We start from the raw sequence: 27,362 nt of genomic DNA on the forward strand, positions 1-27,362 counted from the left end.
AGCAGCAAGCCGCTCCATCCGCTTCCACAGCGTGGAAGCTTTGTTCTTTCACTGTTTGCAGTAAATCTTGCTGTTGCTCACTCCATGCTGCCTTAGTAGCTGTAACACTCATGGGGAAGGTCTGCAGCTTCATTCCTGAGCCAGCGAGAGCAGGAACCCACCAGAAGGAAGAAACTCTGAACACATCTGAACATAAGAAGGAACAAACTCCAGACGCGCTATCTTAAGAGCTGTAACACTCACCGGAAGGGTCCGCAACTTCATTCTTGAAGTCAGTGAGACCGAGAACCTACCAATTCCAGACACAATAGTACCAAGTACTTCTATTTTCCCCCTTTTCCCACTGCTTTTCCTCAAAGTTGGGCTTTCCATTCTTTCAAAATAACCCTGAGCTTTTCCATCTCTTAAATTTATGCTCTTTATCACAAAGTATACATACGGTTTCAAATAGCATTTGGAATAAGTGAGACAGTGGGAGAGCTGGAGACTCTGGTTCAGACGGAAATGGGAAGATTATCAGGTCTCCTGTATGGGGTGTGAAACCTCATGTCCCACCAAAAACAGCAACTGTAATCCAATGAAGTGAAAAATTAGAATGGGGCCGGGGCGGTGGCCCATGCCTATAATCCCAGTACCTTGGGAGGCCAAGGCGAGTGGATCGCCTGAGGTCAGGAGTTCAATACTGGGCTGGCCAACATGGTGAAACCCCGTCTCTACTAAAAATACAAAAAATTAGCCGGGCGTGGTGGCAGGCACCGGTAATCCCAGCTTCTTGGGTTGCTGAGGCAGGAGAATTGCATGAACACAGGAGGTGGAGATTGCAGTGAGCTGAGATCACACCATTGCACTCCAGTCTGGGTGACACAGCGAGACTCTGTCTCAAAAAAAAAAAAAAATTAGAATGGGCCTGATGTGGAGCTAATGGACCCTATGGCCTGTGTGTGAGTAGGAGGTATGCTACCATCTGAAATTTAGTGTGTTTTAAGTCTACTAGTGTTTAAAACTATCAATACTAATGGCTTTCACTTATTGAGCATATACTATGCCCTGGGACTGCTGCTAAGCACTTAGTAGACATCATGTCTTTGAATCTTCTCAACAACCTAGAATATAAATATCAGTATTTTCACAAGTTTTATGATTGAGGAAACTGATACATTAAACTAACCTGCCCATAGTCACACAGCTAGGTCAGCAGGAAAGTTTGAACTTGGTTATGAAATCTGTTCCATGGCTTCAACCGAAAACCTACATGTAATCTGAGGAAAGATGAAAAATAAAGTATCTGCCAAAGAGAGTGAAAGTGACTTCCCCCAGGCCAGCTCACCTGTACCAGAATTGTTTGTTGTCTGACAACTTTGTGTTGGATAATTCTTAAGAAAGGATATAGGCTTCAAGTTTCTCAATCTTCTTTTTCTTTCTTTCTTTCTTTCTTTTTTTTTTTTGAGATGGAATCTTGCTCTGTTGCCCAGGCTGGAGTGCAGTGGTATGATCTCAGCTCACTGTAACCTCCACCTCCTGGGTTCAAGTGATTCTCTTGCCTCAGCCTCCCCAGTAACTGGGATTACAGGCGTGTGCTGACACACCAGGCTTATTTTTGTATTTTTAGTAGAGATGGGGTTTTGCCATGTTGGCCAGCCTGGTCTCGAACCCCTGACCTCAAGTGATCTGCCCACCTCCGCCTCCCAAAGTGCTGGGATTCAGGCGTGAGCCACCACGCCTGGCCTTGTTTCTCAGTTGGGCTGCCAGACAAAACACAAGGTGCCCAGTTAAATTAGAATTTCAGTCAAACAATTTTTCAGGTAAAAGAATGTTTTAGGGCCGGGAGCAGTGGCTCATGCCTGTGATCCCAACACTTTGGAAGGCCGAGGCAGGCGGATCACAAGGTCAGGAGTTTGAGACCAGCCTGACCAACATGGTGAAACCCTGTCTCTACTAAAAATACAAAAATTAGTCGGGCGTGGCGGCACATGCCTGTAATCCCAGCTACTCCGGAGGCTTTGGCAGGAGAATCGTTTGAACCCAGGAGGTGGAGGTTGCAGTGAGCCGAGATAGCGCCACTGCACTCCAGCCTGGGAGACAGAGCAAGACTCCATCTCAAAAAAAAAAAAGTTTTAGTATAAGCATGTCCCATTCAATACGCGGGCTGTACTTGTACTAAAAAGTTACCCGTTATTTACCTGAAATTCAGATTTAATTGAGTGTCGTGTGTTTTTATTTGCCAAATCTGCCAACATGGGGAGGAGAGGTCAGCAAGGTTCCAAGTTGCCCCCACCTCTTGTTATCAACAGTTTAGGGTCTTAATCTGTTGCTAAAAAAATTTCACACATTTCTTATTCAGAGGCTGGTGTTCCTGGCAGCTCATTCCTGAGGCCTAAAATAGTTGTTTAAGTAGAGCAACAGTTTCAATCCTTGGAGGCTACTATAGCAAAGTACCAAAGTCTGGGTGGCTTATAAACAAGAGACATTTATTTCTCACTGCTCTGAAGGCTGGAAGTTCACGATCAGGGTGCCAGGGTAGTCTGGTTCCAGTGAAGGCCACCTTCCATGTTGCAGGCTGCCAACTTCTCATTGTATCCTCACATGGTGAACAGAGGGTAAGAGAGCTCTCTGGGAGCTATTTTATTTTATTTTATTTTATTTATTTTATTATTTTATTTTATTTTATTTTAATGAGCCAGGGTCTCACTTTGTTGCCCAGGCTAGAGTGCAGTGGTGCAATCTCAGCTCACTGCAGCCTCCACTGCCTGGGCTCAAGAGATCCTCCTGCCTCAGCCTCCCATGTAGCGGGGACTACAGGCATGTGCCACTATGCCCGGCTAACTTTTGTATTTTTAGTAGAGAAGAGGTTTCGCCATGTTGCCCAGGCTGGTCTCGAACTCCTGGACTCAAGCAATCCACCCACCTTGGCCTCCCAAAGTGCTGGGATTATAGGTGTGAGCCACTGGGATCTCTTTTATAAGGACACTAATCCCATTTAGGAGGGCTTCACCTTCATGATCTAATCACCTCCCAAAAACCACATGCCTAATCCCATCACATTGGGGGTTAGGATTTTAGAGGAACAAACATTCAGTCCATTGCAGCAAGTAATTGGGAAAGCATAGGAGAGGCTGCGCGTGGATTTTTTTAACCCAACCACTGCATGTTCCTTGAGGGCCAAGTCCTGATGCTATGGAGAGATGCTAGGATCCCAGCCCTGGAGGAACACATGATGTGATGGAGGAAGCATCTATCACACAAAGACAAGCAAAACTCTGCTGGCCCAGCCAAAAATGCCAGAGGTGGAAGGAATTCGAAGATTCACAGAGACGCCCCTAGATGGCACTCTTAAACAAAAATCCCAGTGGAAACCCCAACTCAGCTTTCCAAAGCAACTTCCATTCCGGGAATGATGATTGCAGGGCTTTAATCTAAGGAAACACACATACACACACACACACACACACACACACACACACACAATCTTTTCCTGGGTGGGGAACCCAGCATTTTGCAGCTGAACAAAGTGCATGACGCCAGACAAGATTGGCTAAAACTTAAGAATTTAGGGATTCTTGTCTGTCCTATCCCCACCATTAGCTCTTCTTTCTGCTATTGTAGAATTACAGCAGGATTCTGTGGTTTATCATCATCATTGTCGTGATCATCATCATAAATCATCATCCCAAGCAAATATTTTTGAGCCCCTACTCTGTGCCTCAATAAGTGCTAAGTTCTTGACAGCCACAGCCACACTATTGCACCAGTCCTCACTACAACCCTGTGACTGCTTCTTTTTTTTTTTTTTTTTTTTTGAGACAGGGTCTCACTCTGTTGCCCAGGCTGGAGTGCAGTGTCATCACTGCAACTTCTACTTCCCAGGTTCAAGCGATTCTTCTGCCTCAGCCTCCCGAGTAGCTGGGATTACAGGTGCGCACCACCATGCCTGGCTAGTTTTTATATTTTTAGTAGAGATGGGGTTTCACCATGTTGGCCAGGCTGGTCTGGAACTCCTGGCCTCAAGTGATCCACCCACCTCAGCCTCCCAAAGTGCTGGGATTATAGGTGTGAGCCACCGCACCCTGCCAGCTTTTCCTTATCTAAAGACTTATTTTCCAGGTTGCTATGGCCACAGGCAAAGAGGAGAGGTCGGTCAACACAGGTCCCTGTCTGGAAAGCGGCTGAGAACTGTGCAACAGCAGACCAATGGTTGGGCTTATCCCTCTCTCTAATTTATGGTTGAAGCCATGGTTCAGAGAGGTTACTTAGTCACACAGTAAGTTGCCATCATGCTCTATAGCAGTGGTTCTCACCTCGGGACGATGGGGCCTTCCAGGGGACATTTGGCAATATTTTGAGACACAACTGGAGGTGGGGGGGGGGGGTGGTTCTTGTAACTGGCATCTAATGGGTAGAGGCTAGGATGTTGCTAAACATTCTACAATCCACAGCTCAGAAACAGAATTATCCCGCCCCAAATGTCAATAGCATACTATTCAGAAACCTTACTTTATAGGGCTGATTTGGGGCCAGGGGAAACAGGGGCTCCTGCTCCGACTTGGATCCTTGCAAACCGAGGAATTTGGGTTGATTTATCTTGTCTCTCTCAGCCTGGACTTTTTCATGTGTAAAATGGAGATCCAATCCATCTGAAAGGATCTCACTGGCTTATGACATTTGCATTTGAGCAGTCATGGTTAAAAACTTCCAGCCAGGGTGATACTTCATCACGTGTGTGTCTTGAGCTCCAGAGACGTTCCAGAGCAGCTGGTTTTGGGCATACAGGAGGGGAAACCCTGACACCCTTGGAAAACTCATTCTAGGCTGCCAGTCTGCCTGTCTTGAAGGTGGTCTGAGCTTTCTCACTCCAAGCCAGTCGTGTGGGAAGGGACACTCTCTGAGCCTCAGTTTTCTCATCTGTCAACCTCTCTGGGCTTGTTCCAGTGGCTCCGAAAGCCAGTGAGAGCGAGCGCGCTTTGCAAAGCCCTGGGCGCGGGGCCTTGGCGCGCCTTTGCCGGATCCTTCCGGCCACGGGCGGGGCGAGCCCAGAGGAGAAGAGCCGAGGGGCGGTGCCCCGGCCAGGGGGCGGAGGCAGGCGGCTCTGGCTCCCTCTCGGGACGCTCTTTCCTTCTTCCTCTTGTTCCTCCTCCTGCCTCTCTTCGCTTCGCCTGCAAACGCGGTGGGGCTGCTCGGCGGTCAGGAGCAGGTGAGAGCTCGGAGCTTGGGGGTGGGGGTCCGGGTGCCCCGGGTGACTAGACCCTTCTCTCCGGGCGGGGACAGAGGAGGAGCGCGGGGGCGACGGCGTGAGCGCGCTATCGGGGTCCCACGCCCGTAGCTTTCCGCCCCGGGATTAGTGTAAGGGGCGTCTCCTGCTTGTGAGTCGCCGGGACGGGGCTGGGAGCGCACGAGGAGACACGATTCCTCCCCACCCCTAAATGCACACTCACCCCGCCACCCCCCAACACACACACACATACACACACACACACTACCACTAGATTAGGTAAAATGGTAGCTAGCACCACCACACCCCGAGACTGTGCCCCTTTCTGGGGAACCTGGGGAAGACGTCGAGGCAAACCTCCCTAGGATTGTTGAAAACGGGCGCCCTCCTCACCACCCAGCACCTCTTCTCCACCGAGGTCCCCTTCCCCATCGCTGCAGAGAGATCTGCAAGTATCAAAGGGGGCTTCTTTACCCCCAAATTAATAACAAAGTACTCGACTCCCCTCTGAGTTCCCATTATTCAGCCTCTGTGCCTTCTGGGACGCAGACCCCCTCTCCACCTGCATTTCACTCCTTTCCTCCTCTCCTTGGGTCTCCCTGGCTTTTGAACGCTGAAAGGCTGGGCCCGGATGGGGAGGGGCGGCCAGTGTGAGCTCCAGGCGCCCTGTAGCTCCCATCCCCCAACCAGAGATGTGACCCCTCCTCCCAGCTGGAACTTTCGAGGTAGCCATTTGCCCCTGGAGGTTCGGGGGTGGGAGGGCCAGGAGATTTATTTGGAGCCTTGGAAGGGGAAAGGGTTGGCTGGTGTTGGCCTGGCCCAGTCCCCCAGGCGTGAAGAAGGCGGGGCACTCCTTGGCCGCGCCGGGTTCTCGCTTTCCCTTCTCGGGAGACAGCTCCGTGCCTGGGGAGGCCCCTCCGAGGAGTGAGTGACCAGGGGGTCTGGGAATTGGTGGCCAGGTAGACGCATTTGAAGGCCACGTGGCCGATGGCATTCGCCCCACGCGCTCTCTCATCGGACTCCCCAAACCGGTCTGGGTGGCACTTGAGGCTCCCAGGCCAAAGGAGACCTGTAAGGGGAACTCCGCTTGTTTCTGCTTGCTGCAGAGATGAGATTATGGGAACTGAGTGCTGGGAACATCCCAAGTTCAAGATCTACGCCAGAGGCAGCTTCAAAGAGAGAATGTGGGGTGGTGGGATTAGTCCCCTCCTCAACTTTCCCCTCCAAAGGGTTTCTTGTTTTACAAAAGGGAAATAGCAGAGGATGTCTAGCTGGGATGATTAAAATGTGCTTTAATTTGCATACTAGACCCTGTACAGCTTAGTAGTAGATAAAATTACCCCCTATATGATAAATAAATGTGAAGATCTCTCAATTAATTTTGGCCACGTGGACACAATCTTTTAAGCATTTGTACTGTAGGTCAGGAGGTCAGTTTAAAGGGAGAAATGGAAAAGATATCTCTGTGTCCAGCCAGTTCTGGGAAATATAAAATAAGAATGATTTTTTTTTATATTTGAAAACTCAACAAGGGTTAAAAAATATATCTAATTTAACCAATTGCCTTTATTAAAAATAAGTAAAAATTGTATGAGATTGGGACACCCCTCAAAATTCCAGGCAGTTTAGTTAGAGTATAATTATTGTGGTGAGGTCTGCCCCCGAGGTGCAGTTCTCCTTAGCAGGGATAGACTTACCCACAAGTAAGTAGATGATGATGTATGGAATGATGGAATTGGGAGCCAACCTGTACAGTAATAAAGAAGAGAAACAGGTCAAGGCTACTGTTGTACAAGGAAAGCTTTCTAGGGAGAATAAAAGGCAATGAGATTTGAAATAGTGTATTCAGCTTTCTTGCTTTGTGTATATTTTCAGCATTTTGTCAAGCTAAAAAATAAACATAAGCTGTCAGAGATAATACTATTAACATTTTATCATCTTTTTTTAAAAGTATCATACACATCTTTTCACATCACTAAACAGTCACACTATGATTTTAATGACTGAATTTATCATTATTTAACCAATTTTCTCCTAATGGAAATATAATTAGCTACTTTCCAATGTTTTGCTAGTCATTATATGTTATAAACAGGGATGCAATGCACAGCCTTTTAGTACATTTTGAGATACCTGTTGGATTATTTCCATCATGTTCCTGGAATATAAATTCCTGGACTGAAGTGTGTGCAATCTGAAATTGTTGTGAATATTGCCAGGTTACCCTCCGTCTGCATGCCCACCATCAAGGTATGAGGATGGTAGAAGCTCTCGTCGAACCAGATGGATGAAGACCACTAACGGCTTTTTTTCCTCTGGTAACAGCAAGAGACAGAGCGACATGAGAGATTGGACCGCGGGCTGCACTGGAGAATTTACTGGTAGGATAATTCATCCCTAAAGAGATTGAAGTGAGCTTCAGAATGGCAAAAGAGGAGCCCCAGAGTATCTCAAGGGACTTGCAGGAACTGCAGAAGAAGCTGTCTCTGCTGATAGACTCCTTCCAGAATAACTCAAAGGTCAGTTTCCAATCACTATGTATAATGGAAAATCCCAATATAACACTAGCGTAAACAAGATAGAAAGTTATTTCTTTCTCCAGTAGAAGGAATTTGGAGGTAAGTCAAGAATCTTTCTGGCTTACCGCCCTGCCATGTCTATGCTGTGACCTTCAAACTCCTTGTCTGAGATGACTGCAAGAGCATCAGCCATTGTATCCATGTTCCAGGCAACAGGATTTGAGGAGGGGGGAAGAGAGAAGTGCAAGCCACCTACAATTTTAGGAGACTTCTGGGAGTCGCACACAATACTTCCAATTACATCCCTTAAGCCAACATTGAGTCATTTGCCACTAATGGCAAATGCAATTCTTTAGCTGGATAAAGAAGTCTGTGCAACAGATATCATCTTTTTTTTTGGTTTTGTTTGGTTTTGTTGTGAATTTTGCCCTATCTGTTACCCTGAAAATGAGAGACAAAAGCCTACTTCAAGATTTGAGTTCATTGTTCCACTAGGAATCCAGGTCCGATAGAAATATGATGTGAGTCACGTATGTAATTTAGAATTTTTCTAGTAGCCACATGTAAGAAGTAAAAAGAAATAGGTAAAATTAATTTTGGCTGGGCATAGTGGCTCCTGCCTGTGATCCTAGCACTTTGGGAGGCTGAGGTGGGTGGATCACTTGAGATCAGAAGTTTGAGATCAGCCTGGCGAACATGGTAAAACCCCATCTCTACTAAAATTACTAAAATGAGCAGGTGTGGTGGTAAGGCCTGTAGTCCCAGCTACTCGGGAGGCTGAGGCAGGAGAATCACTTGAACCCAGGAGGCGGAGGTTGCAGTGAGCTGAGATTGTGCCACCGCACTCCAGCCTGGGCAACAGAGCGAGATTCCGTCTCCAAAAAAAAAAATTATTTTTAATAATGTTTTTATTCAACCTAAGATATCAAAAATATTTCAACATGTAATCATTTATACAAAATTATTAATGAAAAAAGATTCTTGAAACATTGTACCTTCTTTTTTGAACTCCCTCTTCAAAACCCCCCGTGCGCATATTTTACACTTCTAGCACATTTCAATTCGAGTTAGCCACTTTTTAGGTATTCAGTGGCCACTCAGTGGCAATGGGACTTCAGATAGCATATGTTTTCTTGCATATTTATCCTTATTGCTTTCTTCTATATGTTTTTCAGCATTTTGTCAGGGAAAAGAAAACAGCTTTCAGAGATAATACTGTTAACATTTTGTATGTCATTCTAGACCTTTTTTCTATGCAATATACCTATAAAAATACATATGTATATGTAACAAAATGAACTATTTTGTGGTGTATTTTTTTTTGTATTGGATAGCACAGCGGGTCTACTCGAAGAGATGCTTGTTTGCAATCTACAACAATAAATTCTGGACTTGCTCCAGAATTTATTTGGCACTCTTTGTGGATTTACCAAGCTATTTTTAAATTGGACAAGCAGCTTTCTCGCCAGCTGGCGGGGACTCTTGTTATTAAAAGTTAGCTCAGTAAGAAGGGTCCTCCTGCCTGTTCCACATTTACAGCTGATTCTCATTAACCATGGTAGTTACGTTCTATAAAGTTACTGCAGACACTGAATTAGCACATACCAAACCATCCCTCCTAGGGGAAATACAGGATTCAGTTGCTGTGAGCCTCTGTTCACAACATTTTTGTCAACTGATCAGTACATAACCTCGTTTTATGTGTATTTCTGTTTAAAGACATGTTAATATATATTGTTGATCATTAACATTGAACTCAGGGCCAACAACAGTACTATGACTCATGTCTTAAACAAAGCTAATCACACACATGTATTTTCTGCATAAGGCACATCACAGCCTTCTCATGCTTAGAAATGCTAGAGAACACTTCAGCACTACACTTGGGGACCATTTTCAACAGTAAAATCACCAAACTAAAGCATAAACGTGGCACTAAATAGACCACAGTGACACTTGTTTAAAGGACGAAACAGGAAGGCTCGGTGTCACCTTGCTTGACCTCAGCTGGGAATGTACGTGGCAGGTGACTCCACTTTTTGCTGTTGTGGATGTGTCCACTAATGACCTCAAAAGCACTGCAGGCTAGGTGCGGTAGCTCACACCTGTAATCCTAGCACTTTGGGAGGCCGAGGCGGGTGGATCCCTTGAGCCAGAAGTTCAAGACCAGCCTGGCCAACATGATGAAACCCCTTCTCTACGAAAAATACAAAAATTCGCTGGGTGTGGTGGTGTGCGCCTGTAATCCTAGCCTCTTGGGAGGCTGAGGCACGAGAATCGCTTGAACCCAGGAGGTGAAGGTTGAAGGGAGCCAAGATCACACCACTGTACTCCAGCCTGGGTGACAGAGCAAGACTCTATCTCAGACAAAACAAAACAAAACAAAAAGCACTGCCAGTATTCATTTTGAGGTTACAAATAAATTTCAGTGAGGAGGCAAATTTACAAATATGGAATCATGAGTAATAAGGATTGACTGCATATTTCTTGGCACTGACTGTATGCCAAGCACTGCACTAGGCATTCACCCTGGCCCTGTCTGAACTTAGTTAATAGTCACGTTCACCTGCCTTTTTTGTTTGTTTGTTTGTTTTTGTATTTTTAGTAGAGACAGGGTTTCTCACCATTTTGGCCACGCTGATCTCCAACTCCTGACCTCAGGCAATCCACCCACTTCGGTCTCCCAAAGTGCTGGGATTATAGGCGTGAGCCACCGCGCCTGGCCACCAGTGGTTGTAAATGGTCCTGACCCTTCGCCCTTCTCCTGGTAGGAAGAGATAATGAATCATTGATTGTTTTTTGCATTCTGATACCAGGGAATTTGCCTGGCTCCTGAATCATCCAAGTTTCAGTCTTCATGTTCTCAAATACTGGCCACTTTGTCCCTACTTTAGAAGCCAACTGCCTTTGTCTGACCTTGGGCAAGTCACTTAGGCTCACGGAATTTCCATCTCCTTTTTAAAAATTTTTTATTTATTTTTTATTGAGACAGAGTCTCACTCTGTCTTCCAGGCTGGAGTATAGTGGTATGATCATGGCTTACTGTAGCCTCGAACTTCTGGTCTCAAGCAACACCTCCAGCCTCAGCCTCCTGAGTAGCTGGGACTACAGGTGCACACCAGCATACTCAGCTAATGTTTTATTTTATTTTTTGGAGAGACAGGGTCTCTCACTGTGTTGCCCAGGCTGGTCTCAAACTCTTGGCCTCAAGCAGTCCTCCTGCCTTGGCCTCCTGAAGTGCTGGGATTACAGAAGTGAGCCACCATGCCCAGCTGCCATCTCCTCTTTTCTAAAATGAGCAATGTCAGGCTCAGAGGTTTGTTATGAAGATTATCTGAGATGCTGTTTGAAGCTTTAGCACAGAGCGTGGCGCGTAATGTTGTCAGTCTGTCTCAGCCTGGCCTTCCTGGGCTCTGCAGTGCTGCACTGTGCTTACAGAGCCTAGATTGGGTAACCTGTGTCTACCTCCAGGCTGGTGATGGAAAATCACAGTGCATGTTACTGAATAATAACCTCTCCCACTTTCCATCTTTCCACTGCATCCCCCTCTGTTGCCATGAGAATGAAATGTTAATTGCTACGTTCTACCCCCCTGAGTTTAAATAGTGTTAGGTCGTTCTTTTTTACCTACCTCATAGCATTGTAGGAAGAAATAAATGAGGAAATAACACGGGAGGTGCTTAAAGCAGTGCCCAGCACCTGAGTGTTTAATGAATGTTCTCTGTTATTATTAGGTGTGGTTGAATCGTGTCCTCCCCTCCTGGGACAGACTGGCTGGAGCTCAGCTGTACTTCCTGGGAGAAGACAATTTCTGGGTTTAATCATCTGAATCTTGGTCTCTTTGCATATCTAAATGACTTTCTCTTTGATTATAGAGCCCAGACTCGGAAAAGACTAAGAATGGCGGGGCATGGTGGCTGATGCTTATAATCCTAGCACTTCGGGAGGCCGAGGCGGGCAGATCACTTGAGGTCAGGAGTTCGAGACTAGCCTGGCCAACATGGTGAAACCCCATCTCTACTAAAAAATATAAATATTAGCTGGAAATCGCCTGAACCTGGGAAGCGGAAGTTGCAGTGAGCCGAGATCATGCCATTGCACTCTAGCCTGGGCAATAGAGTGAGATTCCATCTCAAAAAAACAAAAGGCTAAGAAAAAGGTGGATTCCTTAAGGACTGAAGTGGAACAGTCTTGCCTGTTTCCTTTTATATCCCTGTGCCATACTGTCCCTAAGTCCTGTGTATTCCTTCTTTTGTCATTCCACTTTCATACCCATCTACCCCTCCCCCTTCTCTTCCCTCTCTGCCATCAGCCTGGACTTGACCACAGTATATCTTGCCTGATTTCCTGCAAATCTTTCTCCCTGCCTCTTGCACATGATTGCTAGGTTCATATTTCTTAAATCATTCCTTTAATCATGTCATAGTTCTGCTCAAATGACAGCAGTTTGTTCCCTGTTTTTTTTTCCCAGATGAAATTTAAATGAGTGCTGTCTAGCAGAAATATTATGTGAGCCACATATATAATTTTAAGTTTTTTAATAATTACATTAAAAACAAAAAGAAACAAATGAGATTAATTTTATTTATTTATTTATCTTGAGATGGAGTCTTGCTCTGTCGCCCAGGCTGGAGTACAGTGGCGTGATCTCGGCTCACTGCAACCTCTGACTCCCGGGTTCAAGTGATTCTTCCGCCTCAGCCTCCCAAGTAGCTAGGATTACAGGCATGCACCACTCTGCCTGACTAATTTTTTTGTATTTTTACTAGAGACGGGGTTTCACCGTGTTGACCAAGCTGGTCTTAAACTCCAGATCTTAAGTAATCTGCCCACCTCAGCCTCCCAAAGTGCTGGGATTACAGGCGTGAGCCACCGTGCCCAGCCAGAGATTAATTTTAATAATATATTCTTAATTTAACACAATATATCCAAAACACTATAATTTCAACAGGTAATATAAAAAAGTATTAATGAGATATTTTGCATTGTTTTTTTCATACACTTAAAGCACATCTCAATTCCGATGCCAAATTTTCATTGGAAATATTTAATCTCTATTCAGATTTTATAAAACTTACAATTCAGCGAAATAGATTCACATACCCAACCTATTGAAAACATACTTAAAATTTTTCCAACAACTGAATCAAGTCTCAGCTTTAAAATTTAAATTAAATTAAATTGGAAATCCAGGCCATCAGTCACAGGAGGAGCATTTCAAGTGCTGAATGGCGCAGGTGGCCTGTGATGGACAGCCCGGGGATAAGCTAGCAAGCCCGGCGTCCTGGTGTCCCAGCCTCACAAGTTCCTTCCGCTGCACAGCCCTTCCCTCGCTGGCGCAGCATACTCACGGGTGTACTGCTGCCTCCCTTTCCTGGAGAGCCCATCTGCTCTCCCCACTGTGGTTCTTTGGATTGTAAGGATCAGGTGACACAGGGAGCATCAAATAAGGATGCATGTGGATTCGAACTGGAAAGAAGTCAGGACGTGAGACAGTGCAAGGGACCAGCCTACATTCTGTGTGGTGACTCCCACGGCTCCTCCACCTCTCTTTCTCTTTCAGCTGCCCAAACACAGCAGGATCTCACTGGACTCTGATGATGGAGTGTCCAGGCTGGGCAGTGCTGGCTCCAAGGTGATTCCTGCTACAGTCATCTCTGGCTAGAGAGGCAGAATAGCAAGCTCTTTGGTGGCTTTTGTCAGAATGGTGGGGTAGCAGGAGGCAGTGAGGTCAGCGGGCATTATGCCATCCTGTGGCCTGGCAGGGAGTGAAATTGGCCATGCCTCGAGAGTACTCCTTAGGAGACCACGCTGAAGCCCAAGACCAACGGCTGTGGCTTCTTGGCATGGCCTCTTTTATTTAAGCAGGGTGCAGCTTGCACTTTAGCTCCTTCAGCACGAACCACAAACCCCTCCTGCCTTCCAACTCACCCTGAAAATCCCACTGTTTAAACCACTTGGGTAAACTCTTCTTCCTAGGAGGCACATGTGTTTTGGGGACCTGAATTATGTCTTCTTTTCATCTGTTGGCCTGCAAGGCCGTAGGGATGAGGCTCAGGAAGGACCAGTTATGATGGAAGGAGGTTCTGGAATAATGGTTCCTTTCAAGTGAACAGGATCTAGAATACCAGTACTGAGGAGAGAGAAGGCGTGGAGCCTAAGGAGGAGAGGGGGAAACCCATCTTTGTGGATTTGCCTATGGCCAGCTCTGCATTAAAGCAGTCTCCCTCCATTGAGTCAGATCCAAAATTCCTTTTGCCTGGTGAAGGAAAATAAACTATTAACACAACATAAACTTGCATTAGTCACAGGCTGTGGCCAACTATGGTAACCAGGTTGATGACATAAAAGCATTTTTACTTGATGTGGTGGCAGCTGTTGCAAGCATTGGACATTCTGAGTCCAAGACCTTAGCTTTTTTTTTTGAAAAGGAGACTTGCAGTGGGGCGCGGTATCCCACGCCTGTAATCTCAGCACTTTGGGAGGCCAAGGCGGGTGGATCGCCTGAGGTCAGGAATTCGAGACCAGCCTGGCCAATATAGTGAAACCTTGTCTCTACTAAAAATACAAAACTTAGCTGGGCGTGGTGGGGGCGCCCATAATCCCAGCTACTCAGGAGGCTGAGGTGGGAGAATGGCTTGAACCTGGGAGGCAGAGGTTGCAGTGAGCCGAGATCTTGCCATTGCACTCCAGCCTGGGTGACAAGAGCAAAACTCCATCTCAAAAAAAAAAAAGAAAGAAAAGAAAAGGAGACTTGCTCTGTCATCCAGGCTGGAGTGCAATGGTGCCATCTTGGCTCACTGCAACCTCCGCCTTCCAGGCTCAAGCAATTCTCGTGCCTCAGCCTCCCTAGTAGCTGGGACTACCGGCACGCGCCACCATGCCTGGCTGATTTTTGTATCTTTAAAAGAGACGGGGTTTCACCATGTTAGCCAGGCTGTTCTTGAACTCCTGACCTCAGGTGATCCGCCTGCCTCCACCTCCCAAAGTGCTGGGATTACAGGTATGAGCCACCATGCTGGCCAGGCCTTAGCTTTTAATGCTGAGATTTTGCCACTTGGAGGCTGTGCGACTCTAGACAAGTGATTAGCTTTTAATGCTGAGCTTAGTTTTTAATAGACAAGTGATTAACTTTTAATGCTTAATAATAGACAAGTGATTAGCTTTTAATGCTTAATAATGCTTTTAATAATAATGCTTTTAATAATTATAATATAATATAATAAATAATATAATACATATTATAATTATATACATATTATATAAATATTATATATAAGATAATATTTATATAATATATAATGCTATATGAATATTGATAACTAATAGTATAATATATCTAATATAATTATACAATATTATAATTATAATGATTTTTATATTACATTACAATTATATTTTTATATATAATTATGTATAAAAATATAATTATATTATAATTATATTTATTATATTTATAATCATAATTTATAATTTATATTATATATTTATATTATTTATATATTTATATTTATTATAATTATAATTATAATTTATAATTTATATTATATATATTTATATTATATATTTATATTTATATATTTAAATATTATTTATGTTTATTTATAGTATATATAATTATATCATATATTATATAAAATATAATATAAACATTATATTATAATGTGCTTTTAGTAGTAATAATACTTTTAATAATAATAGACAAGTGATTAGCTTTTAATGCTAATCACTTTAATAATGCTTTTAATAATAATAATGCTTTTAATGCTTAATAATAGACAAGCGATTAGCTTTTAATGCTGAGATTTTGCAACTTGGAGGCTGTGCGACTCTAGACAAGTGATTTAGTTCATTGCTTCTCAAACTTTAATGTGTATGCACGACACCTGGGGAATCTTGTTTAAAAGGCAGTCTGATTCATCAGGGCCTGAGATTCTGCATTTCCTTTTTTTTTTCCCCTTTTTCTGGAGACAAGATCTCCCTCTGTTGCCCAGGCTGGAATGCAGTGGTGCAATCCATAGTTCACTGCAGCCTCAAACTCCTGGGCTCCAGTGATCCTCCCACCTCAGCCTCCCAAGTAGCTAGGACTGTGGGTATGTGCTGCTATGCCAAGCTAGTTTTTAAATTTTTTGTAGAGATGGAATCTTGCTCTGTTGCCCAGGCTGGTCTCAAACTCCTGGCCTCAAGCGATCTTCCTGCCTCGACTTCCCATAATGCTGGGATTACAGGTGTGAGCCACCACGCCCAGCCAGATTCTGTATTTCTAACAAACTCCTAGGTGATCCAAGTAGCTAAGCCTATTTGTGTCTGAGTGGCTTCAACTCTGAGAACCTCAGCTGTAAAGTAGGAGGCAGATGGTATGTACCTTACATCAATGCACCTGTATGTCGAAGAGATCTTCTCAAGAGTGTGTTTGGCAGGAGAGCCATGACTGGGTCTTTCCTCCTTTCACAAGGCTTAACCTTGGGTGGGGACCTCAGACTTGCCACCTGTCCACAGCTGCCTAAGATAGCTGCCTGGGTGACTCATGTCTTGGGAGAAGTCTTGTTATAGTGACTTTTTTTTTTTTTTTTTGAGACAGAGTTTCGCTCTTGTTATTCTTATTATCATTTTTGAGATGGAGTCTTGCTCTGTCTCCCAGGCTGGCGTGCAATGGTGTGACCTTGGCTCACTGCAACCTCTGCCTCCCAGGCTGGCGTGCAATGGTGTGACCTTGTCTCACTGCAACCTCTGCCTCCCAGGTTCAAGCGATTCTCCTGCCTCAGCCTCCCAAGTAGCTAGGATTACAGGCACACACCACCATGCCTGGCTAATTTTGTATTTTTAGTAGAGACGGGGGTTTCACCATGTTGGTCAGGCTAGTCTCGAACTCCCAACCTCAGGTGATCCGCTCGCCTTGGCCTCCCAAAGTGTTGGGATTACAGACATGAGCCACTGCACCCAGCCTGTAGTGACTTGTTAATGCATAAGCCTTCTGGCTTTACGACCTCTGCCTTGTAATTCCCACAGCTTGGGCAGATTCATTCAACCTGCGGTTCCGATGTGTTACTTAACCCTGGCTCTTTGTCCTTTGCCTACAGGTGGTGGCCTTTATGAAGTCTCCAGTGGGTCAGTACTTGGACAGCCATCCGTTTCTGGCCTTCACCTTGCTGGTGTTCATTGTCATGTCGGCCGTTCCTGTTGGATTCTTCCTGCTCATCGTGGTGCTTACCACCCTGGCTGCTCTGCTGGGGGTCATAATATTGGAAGGTAGCCTGTTCTGTCATTCACCCCTTTGGAAAATAATTCAATTGGGAGAAAAATACTTTTGGGGCCATTTAAAAATTTTTTTAAGGGGCGGGGTCTTGTTGTGTTGCCCAGGCTGGTCTCAAACTCCTGGGCTCAAGTGATCCTCCCACCTCGGCCTGCCAAAGTGCTGGGATTATGGCCATGGGCTACCATGCCTGGTTGTCTGCTATTCTTGTCAAAATCACATCAAGCAAGGCAACTTATCAAAGTAGGTAAAACATAGACTCTGGAGCCTGCATTCAAATCCCACCTCCACCACTGTGATTTGGGGCAAGTGGTTTACCTCTCTGAGCCTCAAATTCTTAATATGCAAAATGCAGATATAATAATACAATCTCAAAAGGTTGTTGCGAAGATTGAAACTTATGGCTCCATGAAGTCCTTAGCACAATACACAATACACGTGACAGAGTAGCTTCTCAATGAATGCTAGCTATTATTATTAAGCAGAGAGGCCGTTCATTCCACAGTGAGTTATTGGGCACCTACTGCATGCCAGATGCCTCGCTAGGTACTGGAGACCACCTTCATCCTTTCTCCTGAAGTTCCACTACCAACAGTAAACTTCTCCCTGTATTCCTAAGTTAAAATTACTGGGAAAGCAAATCTGATTTGCTCACTTTGTCTTTTCAAATCAGATCACACACCCCAGGCAAGTGGCCAAAGAGATGGTGGCCAATGGGTCAGGTGATCACTTCTGGTCCATTCCGTGGCTTCCCAGAGCTAAGAGCACCCAGGGCTGTTAATTTGCCCCAGGGACAAGGCAGTTTACACTTGAAGGAGAAAGTAGGCATGGTCAGTGGATGAGCCAAATACAGCCTGGCAGAGTGGTTTTTGAGTAAATGTTGATAGATAGATGGGTGAATGCATGAATGAATGGGTGGAGGAATGAATGAGTACCATAAGAAAGGAAATTTATAGAGAAAGGAGAGAGCCATTACATTTTGATGGTACCATGCAAAGCTTTACAGCAGACAAGACTTTAAAGATGTATAACAACTTTGCCTCGGGGTGGGCAAGGAAGGGCCTTTTGGACAGGGGAACGGCATGTGCAAAGCCTCTAGAATAGTGGTTCTTGAACCTGAGTGTATTTAAATCTTTTTTTTTTTCTAGATGGAATCTTACTCTGTCGCCCAGCCTGGAATACAGTGGCATGATCTCAGCTCACTGCAACCTCTGCCACCCAGGTTCAAGAAATTCTCCTGCCTCAGCCTCCCAAGTAGTTGGGATTACAGGCATGCCCCACCATGCCCGACTAATTTTTGTATTTTTGGTAGAGATAGGGTTTCGCCATGTTGGCCAGGATGGTCTTGAGCTCCCGACCTCAAGTGATCTGCCCACCTCGGCCTCCCAAAGTGCTGGGATTACAGGTGTGAGCCACTGCACCCAGCTCCAAGTGTGTATAAATCTTACTTTCTTTATCAAAATACAGACTTTGGATCTTTTGAGACCAGGAGTTCAAGACCACTCTGGGCAACATAGCGAGATTCCCTCCATCTCTTTAAAAAAAAAAAAAAAGAGGCCGGGCACAGTGGCTCATGCCTGTAATCCCAACACTGGGAGGCTGAGGACGGCAGATCACCGGAGGTCAGGAGTTGGCGACCAGCCTGGCCAACATGGTGAAACCCCATCTCTACTAAAAAGACAAAAAATTAGCCGGGCATGGTGGCGGGCACCTGTATCCCAGCTACTTGGGAGGCTGAGACAGTAGAATCACTTGAGCCTGGGAGGTGGAGGTTGCAGTGAGCCGAGATTGCACCATTGCATTCCAGCCTGGGTGATAAGAGTGAGACTCTGTCTCAAAAAAAAGAAAAGAAAAGAAAAAAGAAAGAAAGAAAGAAAAAAGTGGTGTGTGTCTGTAGTCCCAGCTACTCAGAAGGCTGAGGTGACGGGATCGCTTGAGCCCAGGCAGTTGAGGCTGTAGTGAGCTATGATCGTGCCACTGCACTCCAGCCTGGGCAACAGAGCAAGACTCTGTCTCTTAAAAAAAGAAAAAAGAGAAAGAAAATGCAGACTTCCAGGCCTCATCCAGAGAGTGTTGTTTTAGTAGGTCTGGAGTGGGGTTTAGAAATCTGAATTTTTCACGAGCTTCCTTGATGCACCTGATTCTGATGCAGGTGGTTGGCACCACACTTTGAAAAACGCCGATCTAAAATTTTGCGAATCTTTATAAACAGGCAGAACACCTGTTGATGTTCTCTTCCAGCCTTTTCACGGTCCCTCCCTGAAACCATCACTGTGGCTGTGGGAGGAGCACTGGGCTAACTGGCCACTCACAAAGCAAAGGGAAGGATGTCAGCCATACAATACTTGCCATGTTACTTGTTCTTCATGATCTTTTCCTTCTACCTTTTATTCTTTTCCCCCGCACAGGCCCCACATTATGAAAAAATGTATTTTCCTTGCACGTATTAGATGGTAATTCATTAATATTCCTATTCAGAGTGGGAATGGTATATTAAAATGGCATATAAAATGCTCCATAAAAATGACCAATCAGACCTTAAGATTACAATGTGATGGTTTACAGGCTGGATTTTCAAGGATGCCATCAAAAGCTGCATTTAGATTTTGCTTTAGCCTGCATGACCTTTATACCTATAGCTTGTAGGTAAGTGTAAATAATGGCATTTATTTTGCACTTTGAGACATTAGAGATAATTTACCTCCCCCAGTACTGCCTTGGCTGACTCCTCGAGGGGATCCCTTTGGAAGTCCATCTCTGACCTTGAGGATAAGGGAATCTCAAACTCCAGCACTTATGGGCAAGACAAAATGAGCAGGCTGGTTGTGGTGGCTCACGCCTGTAATCGCAGCACCTTGGGAGGCCAAGGCAGGTGGATCACTTGAGGTCAGGAGTTCAAGACCAGCCTGGCCAACATAGTGAAACCCCATCTCCTCTAAAAATATAAAAATTAGCTAGGCGTAGTGGCAGGCACCTGTAATCTCAGCTCGTCAGGAGGCTGAAGCCGGGAATCACTTGAACCTGGGAGGCGGAGGTTGCAGTGAGCTGAGATTGCGCCACTGCGCTCCAGCCTGGGAGGCAGAGCAAGACTCTGTCTCAAAAAAAAAAAAAAAAAAAAAAAAAGACAAAATGAGCAAAGCGGCCCATGTGTGATGCAGTTTGGGAATTGGGGGGACTGGAGGCAACGGGAGGGCCAGCCAGTTGTTGCCATGGTTTGATGCCCACTCAGGTACCCATATCGCCTCCTTTTTTTAAGTGATGCTAGAAATCTGGGTTTTTGTGGGAAATCTTCTTACTTTAATAATCTGAGTTAGCAGTTGTTATTTTAAACAGACTGACCCAGGGTCTGCCAGTTTTCAACCTGTTTGAGATGAACCCTTCTCCTAACCACGTTCTCCTCCTAGGATTGGTCATCTCTGTGGGTGGCCTCTCACTGCTCTGCATCCTCTGTGGTTTGGGCTTCGTATCACTCGCCATGTCGGGGATGATGATAGCATCTTATGTAGTGGTCTCCAGCCTCATCAGCTGCTGGTTTTCTCCCAGGTAAATACATGTCCATGGAATAATTTTTTTTTTAATCTTTCTACTTTTTTGTTTTTTTGAGACAAGGCCTCACTCTGTCACTCAGGCTGGAGTGCAGTGGCATGAACATAGCTCGCTACAGCCTCAACCTCCCAGGCTCAAGCAGTTCTCCTGCCTCAGCCTCCCAAGTAGCTGGGGCTACAGGTGCATGCCATCATGCCCGGCTAATTTTAATATTTTTTATTTTTTGTAGAGACAGGGTCTTGCTATGTTGCCCAGGCTGTTCTCTAATTCCTGGGCTCAAGCAATCCTCCTGCCTCCACCTCCCAAAGTCCAGGGACTACAGGCATGAGCCACCACACCTTGCTGAGTAATTTAATCTTTGCCACTTGAGGGGATTTTCACAAATAAAACCATAATCCTAGTTGATGTCCAGAAGGAAACTTGTAAGACCCAGGTGTTTCTCATAGTTCCCCATGTATGCCAGGCATCAGGTGGGAATTTACCATGGAATTTTAAACGAAGCAATTGGTGTCATTTTCCATCAGGTATACACATTTCATTGTCATAGCAACTCTATCAGTATTATTGATTCCTTTTAAAAGATGTCCATTTAATTTACAAATGTCAAATTAGGTGGTTTTCTTTGGCGGGGTGGGGCAGAGAGGCACAGGAGAAAAATGACCCACGAGACATGTCTGTCACCCAAAGCGGTACAGTATGGGAGCCGTGAATCTTCTGTCCCCAAAGTCTGTCAATCCCCTCTGCTCTTGAGAATGTGAGTTTCTCACCAACTGAGTGTGAGCCTCATGTTTGAATATATAGATTTTTGTTCCTACAATATGGCTCTTCAATGCCAGCTACTTCATCTGGGGCCTTGAGTGAAAGAACAGCGATCTACTTAAATGCTGGAGGGAAAAGCCAGCTATGTTGGCATTACTGGGAGACTCTGTGTTTGTCTACAATGTGCCACCCACCTAAGGGATTTTCAAAGGAGATTTATTTTAATGCTTTATTTTTGTCCTTTGTGTTGATTTTAGAATCTAAGTCCCAAGTTCATCATACTTCATTTAAGCTCCTGCTAAATTGATGATAGTGCTACTGAGTACTTGCTCTGTGCCAGGGACTCTCTTAAACACTTTCCAGGCCTTATGTCATGTAATCCTTAACAATTTAGCCCCTTCCTTTTATAAGGAAAATTAAGCCAAGTCCCTTAAGCTGAGAGTAGCACAGAAGGGACTTAATTCCAGGTGAGTTAATTCCAAAGCCCTCTTAATCAAGATACAAAGTGACTCTCTAAAACAGGAGTTGGCAATTTCTGGAAAGGGCCAGACAGGAATTATTTAGTAAGTAATATAGTCTCTACTGGAATTTCTGGAAAGGGCCAGATAGTAAGTATTTAGTAAATAATACAGTCTCTACTGCAGTTAGTCAACTCTGTTGCCGTAGCATGAAGGCAGCACAGACCAGGAAGTAAATGCATGGGCATGGCTGTGTTCCAATAAAACTTTATCTACAAAGACAGGCAGCTTGCTGGATTTGGCCAACCATTGCTCTATAAGAACCGATATCCTGAGTTTTGTTTTTCTACAAAACAGCCCTTGAACTCCTTAGTAAAAGTATATCCTGTTATTATTCCTATGTTGAAAAATAAAGGGTGAAGTGGGTATAATATAAAATTGCTCAAGGATGGCTCTCATAGGATTGCTTAATTGAATCAACCCTGGAGTCATAATCACCTTTTCAAAAATCGCTTTGATCACTCTTAGTCTTTTGTTTGTTCATTTGTATTTTACTTATAAAATGGGGTCTTGCTGTGTTGCCCAGGCCATTCTCAAACTCCTGGCTTCAAGCAATCCTCCCCCGTTGGCCTCTCAATGAACTGGAATTATAGGCGTGAGGCACTGACTCACTCCCAAGTCTTAAAAGACGTAAAAGGAGAAATATTGGCCTGTTTTGCATATTGAGGGTGATGCTTCTGAAATAAAATTCCTCCCTGCCTCTGAACCCTGCTGTAACAGGGTAAGTTCTTAAAGATTATACCACAGGAAATAGCAGAATCTGACTCCCTATTTATCAATGAAGAAATTGAAAAACAAATCCAGGATTTGTACTTGATCTCCTTATCTTCCCCTATTGCTGCCAACCAATTGTTTCCACGTGGGCAGAAGTTCTTAAGCTTTTTGTTCTCAAGTCCCATTTTACCTTCTTAAAAATTATTGAGGTATCTGAAGAGATGTTATTTATGTGGTTAATTGTATTAATAGCACTTTGGGAGGCCAAGGAGGGAAGATCACTTGAGGCCAGGGGTTTAAGACCAACCTAGGCAACATGGCAAGACCACATCTCTACAAAAAATACAAAAATTAGCCAACTGTGGTGGTGCGTGCCTGTAGTCCCAGCTACTCAGGAGGCTGAGATGGGAGGATCATTTGGGCCCAGGAGTTCAAGGCTGCAGTGAGCTGTGATCACACCATTGCACTCCAGCCTGGGCAACAGAGCAAGACCCTGTCTCAAAAAACAAATGAAATGAGCTGAAATATAAAATAAATAACTAACATGACATAAAACTATATACAATAAAATAAATTAAAATAAACATAACATAAATTACATTAAATCAAATTAAATATTAGCTGGTGCATGCTTGTGGTCCCAGCTACTCAAGAGGCTGAGGAGGGAGGATGGCCTGAGCCTGGGAGGTTGGGGGTGCAGCGAGCTATGATTGTACCACTGCACTCCAGCCTGGGTGACAGAGCTAGACTCTGTCTGGAAAAAAAAAAAAAGAATATTAATAATTATTTCTTTTTAAAAAATTTTCTTCCTCATTGTTTCTTGTTCTGAAATAATTATTCTATTAGAAATCATAGCATAAATTTTAAAAATATCTATTCATTTAAAAGGAACAATATTACCTGTTGATATAAATAACAAATTTTAATGAAAAGTAACTATATTTTCCAAAACAAAATGAAATTTGTGAGTGGTATTATTTTACATTTTACAAATCTCTTTCATATCTGCCTTAACAGTTGTCAGCCGGCTTCTCGTTTGTGTGGCTGCATTCATTCTGTTGTGCTATGTTGCTCTGTTTGAAGTATTTGAAGAAGACCCAGCATCACTAACATGCGGTTGGGAGAGGGAGGCAAAGCTTTTTTAAACGATTGTGGATATTCTATGATAGTCCACCAAAACTCCATAAGTGATAGTTTCTTAAAGGTTAGCTGAAATGTGAAATTTTTATACTCTATTTTATTGAAATCTGCAGGTCTGTGTCACACTTTAAATTGATCTTTATCATGCATGATTTTCTAACTTTACACATTGGTCAATGGGAGAATATCAATTCATTGAGTCATGGAGATCTTCCAAATATATTTTGAAAAATTGCACTGTTCCCTTGTGAGAGAATGTGAGTGAAAAAGGCATATAATAGGTCATGTTATTGTGAACATGGTTTTCATCTGAGAACCCTTGCATTAGCAAATTCTTTTTTTTTGAGACGAGTCTCACTCTCACCCAGGCTGGAGTGCAGTGGCTTGATCTTGGTTCACGCAACCTCTCCCTTCTGGGTTCAAGCAGTTCTTCTGTCTCAGCCTCCCGAGTAGCTGGGATTATAGGTGTGCACCACCATGCATGGCTAATTTTTGTGTTTTTAGTAGAGGTGGGGTTTCACCATGTTGGCCAGGCTGGTCTTGAACTCCTGAGCTCAAGTGATCCACCCACCTCAGCCTCCCAAGATGCTGGGATTATAGGTGTAAGCCACTGTACCCAGCCTGCATTAGTGAATTCTTTATAACTCAAAAAAATGTAACTCCCTCATTAAATGATCGAAAGCATGGAATGGGGGGAAGAGGAGCTATATAATTTATTTCATGATTTAATGGAATTTTGGCCCTAAAACATAAAAGATAATACAACTTAAATTTTTAAAAAAGAAAAGAAAAAGGAAACAAAACTGTAAGTTTCCCTTACATATGAAAATCAACTAAACAATATTTAGATCAAATACACTGACCTGCCTCCTATGTAGATCAGCTAGCCTCTGAGGGGCAAAACCACACTGCTTGGTTATGGAGACTGCAAGACCTTCCAGGGCCTGCAGCTCAGGAGAAGTAGGGGCCCTGGGCAGCTGTGTTTATTTGTAGAGCCACCAAACTCACTACCCCATATCATAATCTTCCAAACCAGCCTGAGCATAACTAGCTTCCTTACATCTTTACTAAGAAAAGGAAAGGCTTCTTTCTTAGTTTTTTGTTATCAGGGAGGAATGGTTTAGGTGGCAAATAATGAAAAAAACCAAAGTAGATACTAGTTTAAACACACAGGAAACTTTTTTTTATTGCTTAATGAAAAACTGGAGACAGCCCAGGGCTGGTGCAGCCAGTGTGGTATCAACATACCAGGCACCTTTTGCCTTCCTGTGTTGCTATCCTTAGCCCATTGGTTTCCCACCTTATGGCCACAAGATAGCTGCTGCAGCTCCAGGTGCACCAGCTACCTTCAAGGCAGCATAAAAGGAGAAAAAAATGGAGTCTGACCCTTTTAAAAATGTGAATAAAATATTTCCCAGGACCTCTCACCACTATACTTCAAAAGACTTCATTGACTAGAACTTTGTCAGATGGCCGCTGGTTGCTGTTCTCCTGATAGTAGGTCTCACGAGATCTGATGGTTTTATAAAGAGCATTTCCCCTGCACATGCTCTCTTGCCTGCCGCCATGTAAGAAGTGCCTCTGATCTTCCTTTGCCTTCCACCATGATTGTGAGGCCTCCCCAGCCATGTGGAATTGTGAGTCCATGAAACCTCTTTTTCTTTATAAATTACCCAGTCTCAGGTCTTTATTAGCAACATAAGAACGGACTAATACAATCCTCCCCCGAACTCCTTTCCATGGAAGGTGTCAAGAAACTAATTGAAATCAGAAGATATGGTCTGAATCCCCGCCTTGCCATGTTTTCAGCTGTGTGGTCTTGAACAGGCTGCTTGACTTCTCTGATTTCAGTTTTTGTCCATTGGTAAAATAGACAAAATAGCTACTCTTAATCTACCATTCTCACTGGGTTGTTGTGAGGACACAGATAATTAAGAAAAACATAATAAATATCCAAATTAGAAAATGGAAAAGGGGCCGTAACCCTACTCCTAACCTGGTCATTTTAACCTCCTGTGCCCTCAGTTTCTTCATCTGTATAATGGACATAGGCCTGGTGTGGTTGCAAGAAGCAGCTAAAAATCAGGAAAAAGAACATCATGTATTCAGCTATGCACACTTCCAGCGTTGCTCTTTACTGAGGCCCTAGAGCTAACGATCTCTTCTTGTTATCCGACAGGCCACTGACACAGCAAAACACCAGTTGTGACTTTCTGCCAGCCATGAAGTCTGCAGACTTCGAGGGGCTTTACCAGGAATGAGTGACTGCTCAGAGGCCGGGCTTCTTTTCAAGTACTGCTGGATCATACTCACCCCTTGGGATTATGGCTTAGAAGAAGGGGGCTGGGTAGGCAAGCACTCCTTGGCTGTGTCCTCTCGCTTTTTCACTTACTTGTAGGATCCCGCAGCGGCCAATTTAGGGATTGTGTTGTTCTTGTGTTGGTTCCCATGTAAAGAAGCAGCAGAGAAATGCGATGGTTCAACAGCTCGCCCTGCCCCAAGTATGCAGACTTGACCTTGGCGGGGTCCTGGGCTTCTAGAGTCTAGCCCGTTGACCCCAGAGCCTCAGGGCTTATGTGCAACGGTCCCATTGGGAGCAACAGTGATTGTTTATAGTTTTTTGTTTTCAGAAATGAGGGCAGCTGTTAATTTTTTCACTCATGTGAAACAAAATGAAAAAAAAAAAATCCAAAACAGAACAAGCCCTTCTGTGGTATTTGCTTTTTATCAGAAAGAACAGCAACATTTGGCCTCTCCAAGTTGGAAAATAGAGTCCAAATGTAACTTTGTGGCCAAGAGTATTTTCAAAAAAGTCTAAAGGTGTAGTTTCCACTGTAACTGTTGAGTACTGTTAAGTACTGTTAATCTTTTACATATTTGCACTTGGTACTGTTGTATTGTTCTAAAGAGCTTGTCCTTTAAGTAATTTCTTTCTTTTTTTTTTGCGACGGAGTTTCCCTCTTGTTGCCCAGGCTGGAGTGCAACGGTGCAGTCTCGGCTCACTGCAACCTCCAACTCCCAGGTTCAAGTGAGTCTCGTGCCTCAGCCTCCCAAGTAGCTGGGATTACAGGCACCCGCCACCGTGCCTGGCTAGTTTTTTTTTGTATTTTTTTTAGTACAGATGGGGTTTCACCATGTTGGTCAGGCTAGTCTCAAACTCCTGACCTCAGGTGCTCCACCTGCCTTGGCCTCCCATAGTGCTGGGATTACAGGCGTGAGCCACTGTGCCCAGCCTAAGCCATTTCTTAAAATAAAAATGCTAAAGGACTAGTAAGTAAAAATAAAACTTCCTATGGGATTTCCCAGTGGAATTACTGAGTGGTTTATTTGCGTGGCATTTCATTAAATATTTATTTGGGTGGGCTTTTTTTCTTTACTCTTTTTCCCTTCTGCTCCATACATCAGACCTGCCTATTCCTCTGTCAATTTCATGACTGGTGCTGGGTAATAGGGATTTTTTTAGTTGCTCGCGATAGACACCCAATTCCACATTACTTTAAAAAGAGGGGTGGTAGGGAGAAGGATTAGTTTCACTCAACCAAAAAGCCAAGGGGTAGATCTTGAGGTGCTGCTGATTCCACGGGCTCAGGTGGTGTCATTAAGCATCTCTCACCCCTCATCTCTCAGTATAGCTTTCCTCAGTGTGAGCTGCTTTTGCAGGCAGGCCCGCCACCCCTTTCGGAGGTCCCAGGAGCTCCATCCTGGGC

At 44.3% G+C, this 27,362-nt stretch overlaps 1 protein-coding gene across 9 annotated transcripts; it reads left to right on the forward strand.

The window, feature by feature from the left end:
• On the forward strand, positions 1–26,966 carry LDAF1 (lipid droplet assembly factor 1). Of its 9 annotated transcripts, none has more exons than XM_054668316.1 (6): positions 1–271; positions 4,102–4,258; positions 7,532–7,725; positions 16,806–16,974; positions 20,383–20,521; positions 25,835–26,966. In XM_054668316.1, exons 3-6 carry the CDS (start codon positions 7,630–7,632, stop codon positions 25,914–25,916), a joined length of 486 nt encoding a protein of 161 aa, XP_054524291.1. In that variant the 5' UTR covers positions 1–271; positions 4,102–4,258; positions 7,532–7,629; the 3' UTR covers positions 25,917–26,966. The 9 variants fall into 9 exon arrangements, with proteins under 9 accessions (XP_054524291.1, XP_054524292.1, XP_001159425.2 ...); XM_001159370.8 differs by lacking the exons at positions 1–271; positions 4,102–4,258 and adding exons at positions 5,044–5,188; positions 13,289–13,360; XM_009430438.5 differs by lacking the exons at positions 1–271; positions 4,102–4,258 and adding exons at positions 5,054–5,188; positions 13,289–13,360 and having other exon boundaries at positions 7,426–7,725.
• Positions 26,967–27,362: the final 396 nt, after the last annotated feature.

The sequence above is a fragment of the Pan troglodytes genome, chromosome 18 (genome assembly GCF_028858775.2).
Source record: "Pan troglodytes isolate AG18354 chromosome 18, NHGRI_mPanTro3-v2.0_pri, whole genome shotgun sequence".
Taxonomy (NCBI): Eukaryota; Metazoa; Chordata; class Mammalia; order Primates; family Hominidae; genus Pan; species Pan troglodytes.

Excerpts from the sequence above, each read along its gene's own strand:
- LDAF1 (XM_001159370.8), top strand. The coding sequence starts at position 7,630 with ATGGCAAAAGAGGAGCCCCAGAGTATCTCAAGGGACTTGCAGGAACTG. Across the intron at positions 16,975-20,382 it reads GGGGGTCATAATATTGGAAG|GATTGGTCATCTCTGTGGGT; the intron begins GTAGCCTGTTCT and ends TTCTCCTCCTAG. Across the intron at positions 20,522-25,834 it reads AGCTGCTGGTTTTCTCCCAG|GCCACTGACACAGCAAAACA; the intron begins GTAAATACATGT and ends GTTATCCGACAG.